The 15,174-nt window shown below is 44.6% G+C and overlaps 1 protein-coding gene across 1 annotated transcript; it reads left to right on the top strand.

Moving 5' to 3' along the window:
* Nucleotides 1-541: 541 nt before the first annotated feature.
* LOC141166701 (olfactory receptor 10A7-like) lies at nt 542-1,546 on the top strand. The gene has a single exon (XM_073653652.1). The coding sequence runs from the start codon at nt 542-544 to the stop codon at nt 1,544-1,546; it is 1,005 nt and encodes a 334-aa protein (XP_073509753.1).
* The last annotated feature ends 13,628 nt before the right edge of the window (nt 1,547-15,174 follow it).

The raw sequence follows: 15,174 nt of genomic DNA, 5'->3' as shown, positions 1-15,174 counted from the left end.
ATTTTGAGAACAGGATAGCTGGGCAGTCTTTCGGAAGGCAAGAATAAAACGTATAATATATATTAGTAAGTTCTACAAAAACATGTACCCAACACATTTGTTAAAATAAAGAAAAAGGGGACAACTCTTCCAATAACAGAATTTAAGCAATTTTGTCGTCTGGGCAATTGGGTATAACTTTTTTTATTTTATTTGTGCTATAATCTTTACGTTGAGGACAGCAAATACAGATATTTTAAGGTGTTAAGAATTGATACACAAACACAAAGTATATTAGAAAATGTCCTAACTTTTTTTTTTCTTGACCCAAAAATACTCTTTTAAGGCTTGTCATAGTCAAAATCATCTCTTTCTACCCTCCCCCTTTTTTACTTGCAGGCCTTTTGAAAAAAAAAAAATATATATATACATATATTTGTAGCTTTTTATTTATCAAGATTTATTTTAAAATAAATGTAATGCATACCTCACAGTTTGTATGTTAAAGCTATAGTAATGAAATGTACTTTAAATTTCATGTCCATCTCTATTGTGGGCCTAGATGAGTTCTGAAAATCACAAGCTTCCAGGAAATCAGTCCAATATTGATGAGTTTATCCTGTTGGGATTCACTAATTTTGACACAAAGATTCAGTCATTTCTTTTCCCCCTTTTCCTCTTCATCTACATATTTGCGATCCTGGGTAACTTCACAATCATCACCGTGGTCACCCTGGATTCCCTTCTTCACACACCCATGTACTATTTTCTTCGGAACCTCTCATTTCTTGAAATGTGCTACATTACAGTGACCCTTCCCAAACTGCTCCACACCTTTGTGGACAGGAGGAAGACAATCTCCTTTACTGCTTGCTGCACACAGATGTATTGCTTCTTTACCCTTGGAGTCACTGAGTGCTTTCTCTTAGCTGTCATGGCATACGACCGCTTTGTAGCCATCTGCAACCCCTTGAGATACTTTTCTGTAATGAGAAAATCTACATGCTTAAAAATGGCTGCTGTGTCTTGGGTCTCTGGTAACCTTATTTCCCTTGGACAGACTGCTTCAATTTTTTCCCTTCCTTACTGTGGTCCTAACCTTATTAACCACTTCTTCTGTGACATCCCTCCAGTGCTGAAGTTGGCCTGCACTGATGTTTCTGGTAATGAGATTGCTGTTTCTGTCACTGGTTTTCTTGTCCTTCCGTTACCTTTTGCTCTGGTACTTTACTCCTATGGACGAATCATTGCTGCAATTATGCGCATAAGCTCCAATGAAGGACAGAAGAAAGTCTTCTCTACTTGTGCTTCCCACTTCATCTCTGTCACTCTGTTCTTTGGAACTGGAGCTTTTACATATGTTCGGGTAAAGACTAGCAATACTCCAGATAATGACAAGCTACTGTCTCTTCTGTATAGTGTAGTAACTCCACTTCTAAATCCACTTATATACAGTTTACGGAATAAGGAAGTTAAAGGAGGACTCAAAAAACTTGTGCAGCAAAAAGTAGGAATGAAGGAAACCAAACTATCTATAAATGTTAAATCGAGAAACAATGACAAATGACACATTGAAAATGGCAATACTTCTTTTGGTAAATAAATACCTTGTTCGATATTTATTTCAACGCTAAACTACAGAATACAGGTGTTTCTCACAAAATTAGAATATCATCAAAAAGTTAATTTATTGCAGTTCTTCAATACAAAACATGAAACTCATATATTATATAGAGTCATTACAAACAGAGTGATCTATTTCAAGTGTTTATTTCTGTTAATCTTGATGATTATGGCTTACAGCCAATGAAAACACAAAAGTCATTATCTCAGTAAATTAGAATACTTTATAGCAACAGTTTGAAAAATGTTTTTAAAATTCGAAACGTTGGCCTACTGAAATGTATGTTCAGTAAATACACTCAATACTTGGTCAGGGAATCCTTTTGCATCAATTACTGCATCAATGCGGCGTGGCATGGAGGCGATCAGCCTGTGGCACTGCTGAGGTGTTATGGAAGCCCAGGTTGCTTTGATAGCTGCCTTCAGCTCATCTGCATTGTTGGGTCTGGTGTCTCTCATCTTCCTCTTGACAATACCCCATACCTCTTTGGGGTTAAGTTCAGGCGAGTTTGCTGGCCAATCAAGCACAGTGATACTGTTGTTTTTAAACCAGGTATTGGTACTTTTGGCAGTGTGGACAGGTGCCAAGTCCTGCTGGAGAATGAAATTTCCAACTCCAAAAAGCTTGTCGGGAGAGGGAAGCATGAAGTGCTCTAAAATTTCCTGGTAGACATGGCTCCCCAAACCATCACTGATTGTGGAAACTTCACACTAGACCTCAAGCAGCTGGGATTGTGGCCTCTTCACTCTTCCTCCAGACTCTGGGATCTTGATTTCCAAATGAAATGCAATAATTTACTTTTCATTTACTTAGTGTGTTATTGACTGCCTTCAGGACATGTGTCAAGTCAGCAGTATTTCCCATGGTTGTGGAGCCTACTGAAACAGACTAAGGGACCTTTTTAAACGCATCAGAAGCCTTTGCAGGTGTTTTTTGTTAATTCAAATTTACTAAGATAATAACTTTTGTGTTTTCATTGGCTGTAAGCCATAATCACCAACATTAACAGAAATAAACACTAGAAATATATCACTCTGTCTGTGATGACTCTATACAATATATGAGTTTCACTTTTTGTATTGAAGAACTGAAATAAATAAACTTTTTTTGTGATATTCTAATTTAGTGAGATGCACCTGTATGTGGCAAGACTTGAAAATTGTTGTTCACAGAGGCTCACCATCCAATCTCACTTGGCTAGAGATAGTGTGGAAAGAAGAATGGGCAAAAGTTTCAGCCTTTAGATATGCAAAGTTGGTAGAGATATATTCCAAAAGACATGCAGCAGGTATTGCAGTGAAAGGTGGTTCTATAACGTATTGACTAAGGGAGGCTAAATAGAAATGCATGTCACAATTTTAAAATTAATATTTTTAAAATAATTAGAAAACCATGTATCATTTCCTTTACACTTCACAAATACTTGTTACATTGTGTGGGTGTGTCACATAAAATCCCAATGAAATACATTTAAGTTTGCGTGTGTAACGTCAGTAAATGTGGAAAAGTTCACAGGGTATGAATACTTTTTCAAGGCACTGAATATTGGCATATACAGTGGGAAAAATAAGTATTTGATACACTGCCGATTTTGCAAGTCTTCCCACCTACAAAGAATGGAGAGGTCTGTAATTTTTATAATACACTTCAACTGTGAGAGACAGAATCTAAAAAAAAATCCAGAAAATCACATTGTATGATTTTTACGAAATTAATTTGCATTTTATTGCATGAAATAAGTATTTGATACAATAGAAAAACAGAACTTAATATTTGGTACAGAAACCTTTGTTTGCAGTTACAGAGGTCAGACATTTCCTGTAGTTCTTGAACAAGTTTGCACACACTGCAGTCGGGATTTTGCCCCCCCCCCTCCACACCACATACAGATCTTCTCCAGATCTTTCAGGTTTTGGGGCTGTCGCTGGGCAACATTGAGTTTCCACTCCCTCCAAAGATTTTCTATTGGGTTCAGGTCTGGAGACTGGCTAGGCCACTCTAGGACTTTGAAATGCTTCTTACGGAGCCACTCCTTAGTTGCCCTAGCTGTGTGTTTTGGGTCATTGTGATACAGGAAGACCAGCCACGACCTATTTTCAATGCTCTTACAGAGTCTTGTTGGCCAAAATCTCATGTTACATGATCCCATCTGTCCTCCCTTCAATACGGTGCAGTCGTTCTGTCTCCTTTGCAGAAAAGCACCCCCAAAGTATGATGTTTCCCCCACCATGCTTCACGGTTGGGACGGTCTCTTGGGGTTGTACTCATCCTTCTTCTTCCTCCAAACACGGCGAGTGGAGTTGATACCAAAAAGTTCTATTTTGGTCTCATCTGACCACATGACCTTCTCTCATGCCTCCTCTAGATCATCCAGATGGTCATTGATGAACTTCAAACGGGCCTAGAAATGTGCTAGCGTGAGCAGGGGGACCTTGCATGCCCTGCAGGATTTTAATCCATGATGGCGTAGTGTGTTACTAACGGTAATGTTTGAGATTAGAAAGAGAGCGAGACTGTGGTCCCAGCTCTCTTCAGGTCATTGACCAGGTCCTCCCATGTTATGGGCTGATTACTGACCTTTCTCAAAATCATCCTTACCCCACGAGGCGAGATCTTGCATAGAGTCCCAGACCAATCAAGATTTACAGTCATCTTGTCTTGTGTTTCTTCCAATTTCTAATTATTGCGCCAACAATTGTTGCCTTCTCAACAAGCTGCTTGCCTATTGGCCTGTAACCCATCGCGGCCTTGTGCAGCTCTACAATTTTCTCCCTGGTGTCCTTAGACAGCTCTTTGGTCTTGGCCATGGTGGAGAAGTTGGAGTGTAATTAATTGAGCATGTGGACAGGTGTCTTTTATACAGGTAACGAGTTCAAACAGTGTTATTAATACAGGTAATGAGTGCAGGAGGAGGGTTTCTTAAAGAAAAACTAACTGGTCTCTGAGAACCAGAATTCTTGCTGATTGGTAGCTGATCAAATACTTATTTCATGCAATAAATTGCAATTTATTTAGTCAAAAATCATACGTGATTTTCTGGTTTATATTTTTAGATTCTGTCTCTCACAGGTGAAGTGTACCTACGATAAAAATGACAGACCTCTCCATTCTTTGTAGGTGGGGAAACTTGCAAAATCTTCAGTGTATAAAATACTTAATTTCCCCACTATATGTTTCAAGATGTCTTTCCAGATAACAAGCCTCAAACAAACTGCCAATCCATATGCTTATATGATCTCCCCATGCGCCTATACTTAAACCCCCGTCACACTAAGCGAGATCGCTAGCGAGATCGCTGCTGTGTCACAAGTTTTGTGACGCAACAGCGACCTCAGTAGCGATCTCGCTACGTTTGACACGTAGCAGCGACCAGTCCCCTGCTGTGAGATCGCTGGTCGTGTCGAAATGGCCTGGACCATTTTTTGATCGTTGAGGTCCCGCTGGGTAGCATGCATCGGTGTGTTTAACACCTTACCAACGACCTCGTTGGCGACTCAGAACTGAGACTCATAGGCGTGCATTTGCGTTGCATCGTTATACAGGTCGCTACGGGTAGCCGTATCGTTGCTGTGTCATTGGGAAGATCTGACTGTTTGACCACACAGCGACGCAGCAACGATCGTATCGTTGTCGGGATCGCTGTAGCGTCACTAAGTGTGACGGTACCTTTACACTATTTCATAGGTGAAAAGATCTTATCAGTAACGTTTTATAAGAAAGGGTCAGAGAGGTGTTTGCCCCCGGCGTCAAAGCCTGTAAGTATGCAAAATTTCACCTCACCATATCCCACCAGGGGCTTCTCCACCAGGGGCTTATGCAGAGCAAGATAAGTTCGTCATTGGCTGCTGCTTTCTGCATGGGCAGTAACCAAAATGATAACACTCATCATAATGAAGTGAACTTTGTCATCTCAGTCACTTTCTTTGCAGATCACATCAGATGATGACAAACTAATTTTGCTCTGCATAAGCATTAGCAACCAAGATGACAGAAGATGAGCTGCTAAAGAATGAAGACAGTAATGAATCAAGTGCAGTGCAAATGTTCAATACTGTCTTCATTCATTAATAAGAACTGTTTTTATCTGTTTTCACTTTTTCTAACCTTAGGGTTAGGGACTTGATTAGGGTTAAGGCTAGGGTTAAAGAAAGGCTTAGATGTAGACCTAGGGCTAGGATGCTAGGGTAATGAAATTGTTTCCTAAAATCATTATAATAAAACCAAAAAGTAAAACAATAGAACAATATATACATTTTTAAACATTTTGTTTAGCAAAAGGCAGAAAAAAATAGGAGGTCAAAGTACAAACTATTATAGCATTAGTATTTTTCTCAAATGACAATACATGTGTTTGGGGGATGAGGAATTTTATACTGGACTGGTGGTAGAGACTAAAGGAGTGCTGACAGTTCACAGGTTAGGGGGCACAAAACACTTTCCTTGCCCCGGGGGCTGGCAAACAACACTACCCCAGTGTTTGTACATATTATATTTCAAGCAATCGGGGATTGGGAAATGTGTGAATCAACATATAATGTCTGTGAATGTTCTTGCTCTTTTGTGGGAATGGGGATTGTAAACTATCCAGGCACTGAATAACTCGCTTGCCCAATTCAGGAACATATCAGAGTCACTTAGTAAGCCTTACAGACCTGATATTGTCAGGCTATGTGCCCATGATGCAGAAATGCTGCAGATTTTTTCTGCACCTCCCTGGCAGGAAAAACGCATCCGGATTTTGCATGCGTTTTTCCTGCCAGGTAGAAGCGTTTGTCAAGCGTTTTTGCATGCATTTTCGCATGTGGGTTATCAAGTGCTTTTCCAAGAGATTTTAGCATCATTTGGAAAAGTGCTTGACAACTTGGTCACACTATATAAATCCATGCAATCGGCATGGATTTATATAGTGTGACCAAGTTAATAGTTAAAAAAAAGAATAAAAATGGTAAAAAATAAAAAAAAAACATTATACTCACCTTACGATGTCCCCCGGTCTCCTGTACGATGCTTCCTGGCTCCCCTGAGGCTCGCGGTGGTGTAAAAGGACCTTCCATGACGTCATTTAGTCATGTGACTTCCTCCAAAATTGAGGTGCCTGTGCAAGGTTGTTGTTTGTGTGCTAACACTCTCCTCAGCCCTCAGGTTCCTTGCCCGCCAGTCTGACTAACAGTCCTGCCCGCCAGTCTGCCTACCCGGAGCACCTGCCAGTTACCTGCCGTGCCCGCCAGTCTGCCTACCTGGAGCACCTGCCAGTTACCTGCCATGCCCGCCTGCCTGCCTACCCCGAGCACCTGCCAAGTTACCTGCCATACCCGCCTGCTCGTTTACCCGGAATACTTGTCTGGCCATCCGCCGTACCCGCCTGCTTGTTTACCCGGATCACCCGCCAGCCTACCTGCCGTGCTCATGTGCTGTACCGTTCAGCTCCTGTCATCTGACCCGTGGGAGTCACCTGCTCTCACACAAGGTCGGTCCCAGAGTGGCACCTGGTCCACCTGCCGGGTTCCTCCTTGGATCACGGAGTCGACTAAGCCACCGTGTGACCTGGGTCGGTCCGAGTAGGCACTTAGTTACTCCCCTCTGGTCCCTCCTTGCATCAAAGCACAGAGGTTCCACCACACAGATCTGTAACAGTTGCCATTATCTAGACTGTGGTTAGGACTATCTCAGCTCATGCAGGAACCTCTAGGGACTGCGGGGTCAGGATCTCTAGTCTGTACAGGAACCGGTAGGGTCAGATGCAGTTTTTAGCTTTACCTATTATCCCGAGTGAGTTGCTACACTAGCATAACAGTACCCTTAGTGTGTGTATCAGTTTTTCTGTGTGATATGGTGTGTCTATTAGTGAGTATGTATGTGTGTGTGAGTGTGTAAATATATTAGTGAATCAATATGTTTTTGCTGCATTTACAGCCCCTTAAAAGTATTTTCTATTTTTTTTTTTCAGTTTACCCACCCTTATGGAACACTTAGGATAAAGGGCAAAAAAACCCAATAAGAGAATATTAAGCCCAATAAATAAGTTTTTATTAAATACAATATAATTAAAATATACTCATAAGCAATATAAAGCAAAGATGCTGCTGTGTAAGCAGGGACATACAATAACAATATAACAAGCGACTATGTGTGCGCACTGTGCTGAATTCTATAATGAATCACCTAAATACTACTTAGTTTTACAGGATACAATTTTCCTTTAGTGATGTTGACTCGCCCCCTGGGCCGTGGGGCACTCGGAGCCGGGCAATAGGGAGACGATGGAGGTAGTGGTGGCGTCCCGGTTCCGTGGCTCAGGGTGGTCAGACCAATGGTAGTCTGCTATGTGCTGTTGATAATGTCCGACTACGCCACCCGTGGATTGCGGTTATTATGAACCGCCGCTGCAAGGTAATCCCCTGAGGCTGATGGTGTGTGCAGCTGAGATTGGATAACTCCCCACGGGAAGAGTGTAGCCCCAGGGCAGTGCAATGGGTGGTGGGGAGGATGGTACAGGGAGTCCCAGTACGGGTAGTGCTGGAGGAGCGAGAAAGTACACAGACAACGTACTGCAGTCCAATGTCTTTTACTCACAGTTCATGTGCTCCGGGTCACTTCGGCACCAGTAGTGACCGCCCGAGCCGTGCTGCGTCCACCAGGTGTAGGGCTCGGTCAACTCCCAGGCAATTCAGAAGTCTGGCTCAGGACCCCCTTTTATCCTTTCTCTGGCCTGCCTCACCAGTGACCCACTTTTGTCCAGCTGCTGCGGATCTGCGCGGGTAAACGTGGGCCACGTTCCCCGCTGTCCTATATGGTGCCTTCCTCGCAGGTTTGATGAGGTGTCGCACCAATAAATGATCACGACCTCTGGTCTTTGGCTGAGGGTTGTTTCTCCTCCACCAACTTGGGATCCGGTACCCTTAATCTGCCTGACCCTTCACCCTGTATTCTCATGGGTTCTTAGGGTCCCTTCCACCTTCTTGTTTCTGAGCCTTTCCACACTTTGGATACTTCTCTTTCTGTTTCTGTTCCTTGCTGTTCCTTTCTGTTCCTTTCTGTTCCTTTCTTCTACTCCGGCCTTCACTCTAGGCCTGTCTCATGGAGCTGGGCCAAGGCTGAGCCACAGCTCCCTGTCACATCTCCACTCTGCTTCTTCTCTGACTGAACTGACTTCTTCTACTCTTAGAACTAAGATGGTGCCCACCTTATATACCCTTCCCTAGTGTGTGAGCTCAGGTGACCAGCAACCAATGAGCTCCTTCCTATGCTCAGAAACCAACCCCTATCTGCTCCTACACCACTGGGTATTCCTCCCCCCTCCCCACTCCAGACAGGGACATGGTCTGTCGTGCCTGCATTTCTGTCTAATGGGAGCACCGTTGAACTGTCCCTCGGAAATGGGGTGAGTGTGCTGTATGCAGCTAACTGAGCCCTGGTCCACACTCCATCCTTACCCGGGAGTGGAATATCACACCTCTGGCAGAGGTGCAATACCCCTGTAGCGGCCGAGCCCTCGGGGCGCTACAATGTAGAAGGTAAAGCAAATACAAATTAGACATTTATGCACTTACATGCACTGCTGGTTATTTGTACGAAATCGCCGCCGCCCCCTGTAACTCCGGCAAACATGCCTATGACCATAACCACGTTGACGGAATCTATGGTAAAGGACGGCTGCCTGTTTATTGAAAGCTTCTTCAGTTGAGCAGATCCGTTTTATTCTTAAGTATTGACCTATTGGTATTCCACTAATGGTGGCAGCCGGATGTGATGATTCAGCATGTAGAATGGAGTTTGTTGCTGTTGGCTTGTGGAAGACATTGGTTGTGATGTTACTAGTGTTGAGCGAGCACTAAAATGCTCGGGTGCTCGAAGCTCGGGCCGAGCTCACTGTGATACTCGGGTGCTCGACCCGAGCAACGAGCCCAATGTTAGTCTATGGGAGACCCGAACATTTTTGCGGCGGCTCCCCCGGCAGTCTGTAGACAGCCTAAAAAGTGCCCAAAACGATAGTGACAGTGCTCAAATGACATGGGGACAGCATGGGGATCACCCCTGGAAGCATTTCTGACCCCCAGGTCACTGCTGTCAACAACGTGGTCAGAGGTATTAAGCCACTTTTACAGGCTCACAATAAAACGTTCAAAAACGAAAGTGAAAGTGCTTTCCTGTGAAATATGTTAACCCCTTAATAAGCCCCGGAGCATTTTTCGTTTTTGCATTTTCGTTTTTGCTCCCCTTGTTCCCAGAGCCATAGCGTTTTTATTTTTTGGTCAATATGGCCATGTGAGGGCTTATTTTTTGCGGGACGAGTTGTACTTTTCAACGCCATTACTAGTTTTATCATATTCTGTACGGGAAAACGGGAAAAAAATTCCAAGTGCGGTAAAATTGCAAAAAAAGTGCAATACCACAGTTGTTTTTTATTTATTTTTTTTACCATGTTCACTGAATGCTAAAACTGACCTGCTCTTCTTATTCTACAGGTCATTACGAGTTCATAGACACCAAACATGTATAGGTTCTTTTATATTTAAGTGGTGAAAAAAAATTCCAAAATTTGGTAAAAAAAAAAATAAAAAAATAGCGCCATTTTCTAAGACCCGTAGCGTCTCCATTTTTCGGGATCTGGGGCTGGTTGAGGGCTTATTTTTTGCGTGCCGGGCTGACGTTTTTATTGATACCATTTTGGCGTAGATCCGATGTTTTGATCGCCCGTTATTGCATTTTATTGCAATTTTGCAGCGACCAAAAAACGTAATTCTGGCGTTTAGAATTTTTTTCTCGTTACGCCGTTTACCGATCGGAATAATTCTTTTTTTATATTGATAGATCGGGCGATTCTGAACGCGGCGATACCAAATATGTGTATGTGGGGTTTTTTTTTATATATTTTATTTTGAATGGGGCGAAAGGGGGGTGATTTAAACTTTTATATTTTTTTATTTTTTTTTATATTTTTAAAAACTTTTTTTTTTTACTTTTTGCATGCTTCTGTAGTCTCCATAGGAGACTAGAAGCAGCAACTATCCGATCGCCTCTGCTACATACAGGGGACGAGCAGGTCCCCTGCATGCAGCAGAAATGGTCCTGTGCTATGAGCGCCGACCACTAGGTGGCGCTCATAGCGACAAGATCATGACAACCACAGGCGTCTGCTGCAGACCCTGGGTTGTCATGCACGCCCATCGGCGACCCGCGATCACGTGACGGGGTCACTGATGGGCGGGGCTTAGGACTCCCGGAAGCGCGAGTTAAATGCCACTGTCAGAGAACGCGGCGATACCAAATATGTGTATGTGTTTTTTTTTTTTTTTATATATATATATTTTATTTTGAATGGGGCGAAAGGGGGGTGACAAACTTTTATATATTTTTTATTTTTTTTATTTTTTTAAAAACTTTTTTTTACACTTTCTGCTTGCTTCTATAGTCTCCAGAGGCAGCAGTTGTCTGATTGCTTCTACTGCATACAAGCGATGAGCAGATCGCTTGTATGCAGGAGAAATGCTCACTTGCTATGAGCGCTGACCACTAGGTGGCGCTCATAGCAATTGAGACATGACAACCACAGGCGTCTGCTGCAGACCCTGAGTTGTCATGCCCACCCATTGGTGACCCGTGATCACGTGACGGGGTCACTGATGGGCGGGGCTTAGGACTCCCGGAAGCGCGAGTTAAATGCCACTGTCAGAGATTTAACATATTAACAGCCGCGGGTGGATTGCGATTCCAATAATCAGCTGACATGTGCTCGCTTCAGTGCGGGCTCACCGCCGGAGCCCCCGCTGAACCGGCCTTCCCGACCTGGTGCATACTATTACTGACCAGGTCGGAAAGGGGTTAAGGAACATCCTTTCCAGGGTAAAGACTTGTGTATAAGGTAAAATAAATAACCAAAAACAAAAATACTCCTCCACACCTTGGGCTATGTTCGCAAGTAGCATTTTTATGCGTTTTTGCACGTTTGTATTGCTTTCAACCGTGACAAATGCATTCACCGGGAAATGTCATTTTAACATTTTACAACCTTATCTGGCCATGTGCTGTGTGACACATGCATACAGTGCTAAAAAGACATGGGAACAGCATGGGGAAGACCCCTGGAAGCATCTCTGACACCCAGGTCACTGCCTAAAAGTGTGCCCATCAGAAGTGATCCTTGCCGCATCAGAAGATGCAGACTTGCAACTATCCCTGTGCAAGTCCTTGTCCCAGGGCAGTGTTCAATTGTACCTCCCCCATTCCTTGCAATGCAAGCGCAAATATGCAGCTAACCACCCACCCACCCGCAGGCTGCAATACCATACTGCTAGCTTGCTTGCACTTGAAATTGGGCCTTTTAGGCATGTGGAGGTGGAATCTGGCCACCACGTCATGGCTGCGTCGGTAGCCTGGTATTCATACTCAGTCTCCAGCCGCCCGGCGGCCGGGTGTCCATACTCAGTCCCCAGCAGCCCCGCGGCCGGGTGCCCACACACAGTCCCCAGCCGCGTGGGGGTGGCCAGGTGTCCATAAACGGTCCCCAGCCGCCCCTATTTGTCCCGGTGCGCCTTATACACAAGCGTGCATACCAAAACATTACCTGTGCCCTCCCCAGTGCATTTAGTGGGAAGGACAGCCTAACCACAAACACGTGGACAAGTGAATGTGGCCAGGAATGGTCCATCTCACTGACGCCTTCACACTGGGTTAATATTGTGGAAGCCGGGACACAGTTGGACACTGGGATGCAACACGTCCTCCAGACATAGAGGATTGCGGGTCCTGGGTCAATCAGGCTTCAACACAAAGTTCAGAAGGTAGACAGCAGCAGTGGTCGGCCTCCTACACAACGAGTAAATTATTCATGATCATGAGGCCATCCACCTCCTTAGCTTTCTGTTCCTTGGAATGCAAGCACATGTATGTAGTAGCAGCTAGGCCTGAGGTGGTCAGCGTTTTGGCGCATATTCTACCTCCTTCGAGGATTGCTGGATGTTTTCCTGCTACTATCCCAGTTCTATGACTCCCGTTAAAACAAAGCTTCAGGTGATGAATGATGGATGAGGTGGTGGCAAAGGAGAAAGAGCAGGAGGAACAGGGACCATTCACATCATTATCAGGCCAGCCAACCACACATGTCTTGTAGGATATGTTTCCGTACCAAAAGGAGCGGTTCAGCTACACAGTTATAAGGCATACAGTGAATGCAATGCCTACCAAAAATTTCGAGGCACTCCAATGCCCCTTGGAAGTGACATGGAGGTCAGAGGGCCTTAACTAAACCGTTTTTTCCATTTATAGCAACTGGGTCTCCTGTACACTGTTGGCCTAAGCAGGGAATGGAAGGCTTTCCAAAAATTATTAGGCACTGCAATGCCCCTTGAAACAGACGTGGATTACAGCGTATTAAAAACCTTCTACCCATTATTGGGGAGTGGGTCTCCCTTAGTGTTCGCCTATGCATTGAAAAGCAAAAGCTGACAAAAATTAGGAGGAAATGCAATGCCCGTTGCAAGAGTCGTGGAGGTTAGAGGTAATTAAAAACAACATGTCAATGCCCCTTGGAAGAGCTGTGGAGTTCAGAGTGGTTTAACAAGACGGTTTTAATGCCCCTTAGAAGAGACGTGGAGTTCAGAGTGGTTTAACAAGACAGTTTTAATGCCCCTTGGAAGAGATGTGGAGGTCACAGTAGCTTAACAAGATGGTTTTAATGCCCCTTGGAAGAGACGTGGAGTTCAGAGTGGTTTAACAAGACAGTTTTAATGCCCCTTGGAAGAGTGGTGGAGGTTACAGTAGAATAAAAAGACAATATCAATGCCCCGTGGAAGAGACGTGGAGGTCACAGTAGCTTAACAAGACGGTTTTAATGCCCCTTGGAAGAGTGGTGGAGGTCGCAGTGGAATAAAAAGACAATATCAATGCCCCTTGGAAGAGTGGTGGAGGTTACAGTGGAATAAAAAGACAATATCAACGCCCTGTGGAAGAGACGTGGAGGTCACAGTAGCTTAACAAGACGCTTTTAATGCCCCTTGGAAGAGTGGTGGAGGTCGCAGTGGAATAAAAAGACAATATTAACGACCCTTGGAAGAGACGTTGAGGTCACAGTAGCTTAACAAGACGATTTTAATGCCCTATACAAGAGCCATGCAGTACAACATATTAAAAACATTATTCCCATTATTGGAGAGTGGGTCTCCCATAGTCTTTGCCTATGCCTTCCAAGCAAAAGCTGCCAAAAATTAGGAAGGGGGAACTTGCAATGTCCCTTACAAGAGCCATGCAGTACAGCATATTAAAAACATTATTCCCATTATTGGGGAGTGGGTCTCCCATAGTCTTTGCCTATGCCTTCCAAGCAAAAGCTGCCAAAAATTAGGACAGAGGAACTTGCAATGCTGGCAACATGGACCACGGTCACCCTGGTGGTATAGTGGTCGTGGAGGCTGAGGATAAGGAGAAGAGCAAAAAACAGCCAAAATGAGGAAGCGTATACCCATGTGTGGGTGTGAAGTGATGCATGGGAATACACCTCCCGAAATAACACAGTGGATTTGACTTTATGTTACTCTGCTGTCATTTGGTGGTGATGAGAAGTCTGGCCCAATCCAGCCCTTGTTCATTTTGATAAGGGTCAGCTTGTCAGCATTGTCAGTTGACAGGCGAGTGCGCTTATCAGTTATAAATCCCCCAGCGGCACTAAAAACACGCTCCGATAACACGCTAGCGGCAGGGCAGGCCAGGACCTCCAAGGCATACAGAGTGAGTTCATTCCAAGTGTCCAGCTTGGATACCCAATAATTAAAAGGCACAGAGGAATCACGGAGGACGCTGGTACTCCCTCACCATCTTTTGAAACTTTCCACTCCTTGTGAGAGTACCCTGCGCCTCAGGGCCTGTAAGCTGGGCAGGTCTCAGAAAACTGTCCTAGAACATTGACAGTGTTCCCCTGCCTCTGCTGGATTGGAGTTGCGTCTCTCTCGCCTGTATGCCTTAGTTGGGCAGCGAACTGTGACCTCTGCCACTACCGTGTTCAGATGGGAATTTTTTTAATAGTTCTGCAGCAAGGGCCTTCTGGTACTGCCCCATTTTTGTAGACCTCTCCAACTCAGGAATAAGAGAGTGAAAGTTCTCCTTGTAGAGGGGGTCTAAAAGTGTCATCAACCAGTAATGACTGTCACCCAACATTTTGACAATGCGAGGGTCACGGTTAAGGCAGCGTAACATAAAGTCAGCCATGGGTGCCAGACTGGTAACGGGCAAGACTTCCTTGTCCTCACCAAGATGACGACTGATAGTGACTCGCCCCCTGGGCCGTGGGGCACTCGGATCCGGGCAATTAGGGAAACGGTGGGAGTAGTAGTGGCAACCCGGTTCCGTGGCTCAGGGTGGTCAGGCCAATGGTAGTCTGCTATGTTCTGCTGATAATGTCCGACGACGCCACCCGTGGATTGCGGTTATTAGGAACCGCCGCTGCATGCAGACCGCTGGGGCTGATGAGGTGTGCAGCTAGGGTAGTGTGACTCTCCACGGGAAGAGTGCGGCCCCAGGGCAGTATAATGGATGTTGGGAGTGATGGTAGTGGGAGTCCCAGTGCTGATAGTGCTGGA

Source organism: Phyllobates terribilis, unplaced genomic scaffold, assembly GCF_046119375.1.
Source record: "Phyllobates terribilis strain yellow unplaced genomic scaffold, ASM4611937v1 Scaffold_1__5_contigs__length_1240528914, whole genome shotgun sequence".
NCBI classification, from domain to species: Eukaryota; Metazoa; Chordata; class Amphibia; order Anura; family Dendrobatidae; genus Phyllobates; species Phyllobates terribilis.
This window is presented reverse-complemented; position numbering and strand designations above follow the sequence as displayed.

What these genes read in the sequence shown, in the direction of transcription:
- LOC141166701 (XM_073653652.1), top strand. Translation starts at nt 542, where the DNA reads ATGAGTTCTGAAAATCACAAGCTTCCAGGAAATCAGTCCAATATTGAT.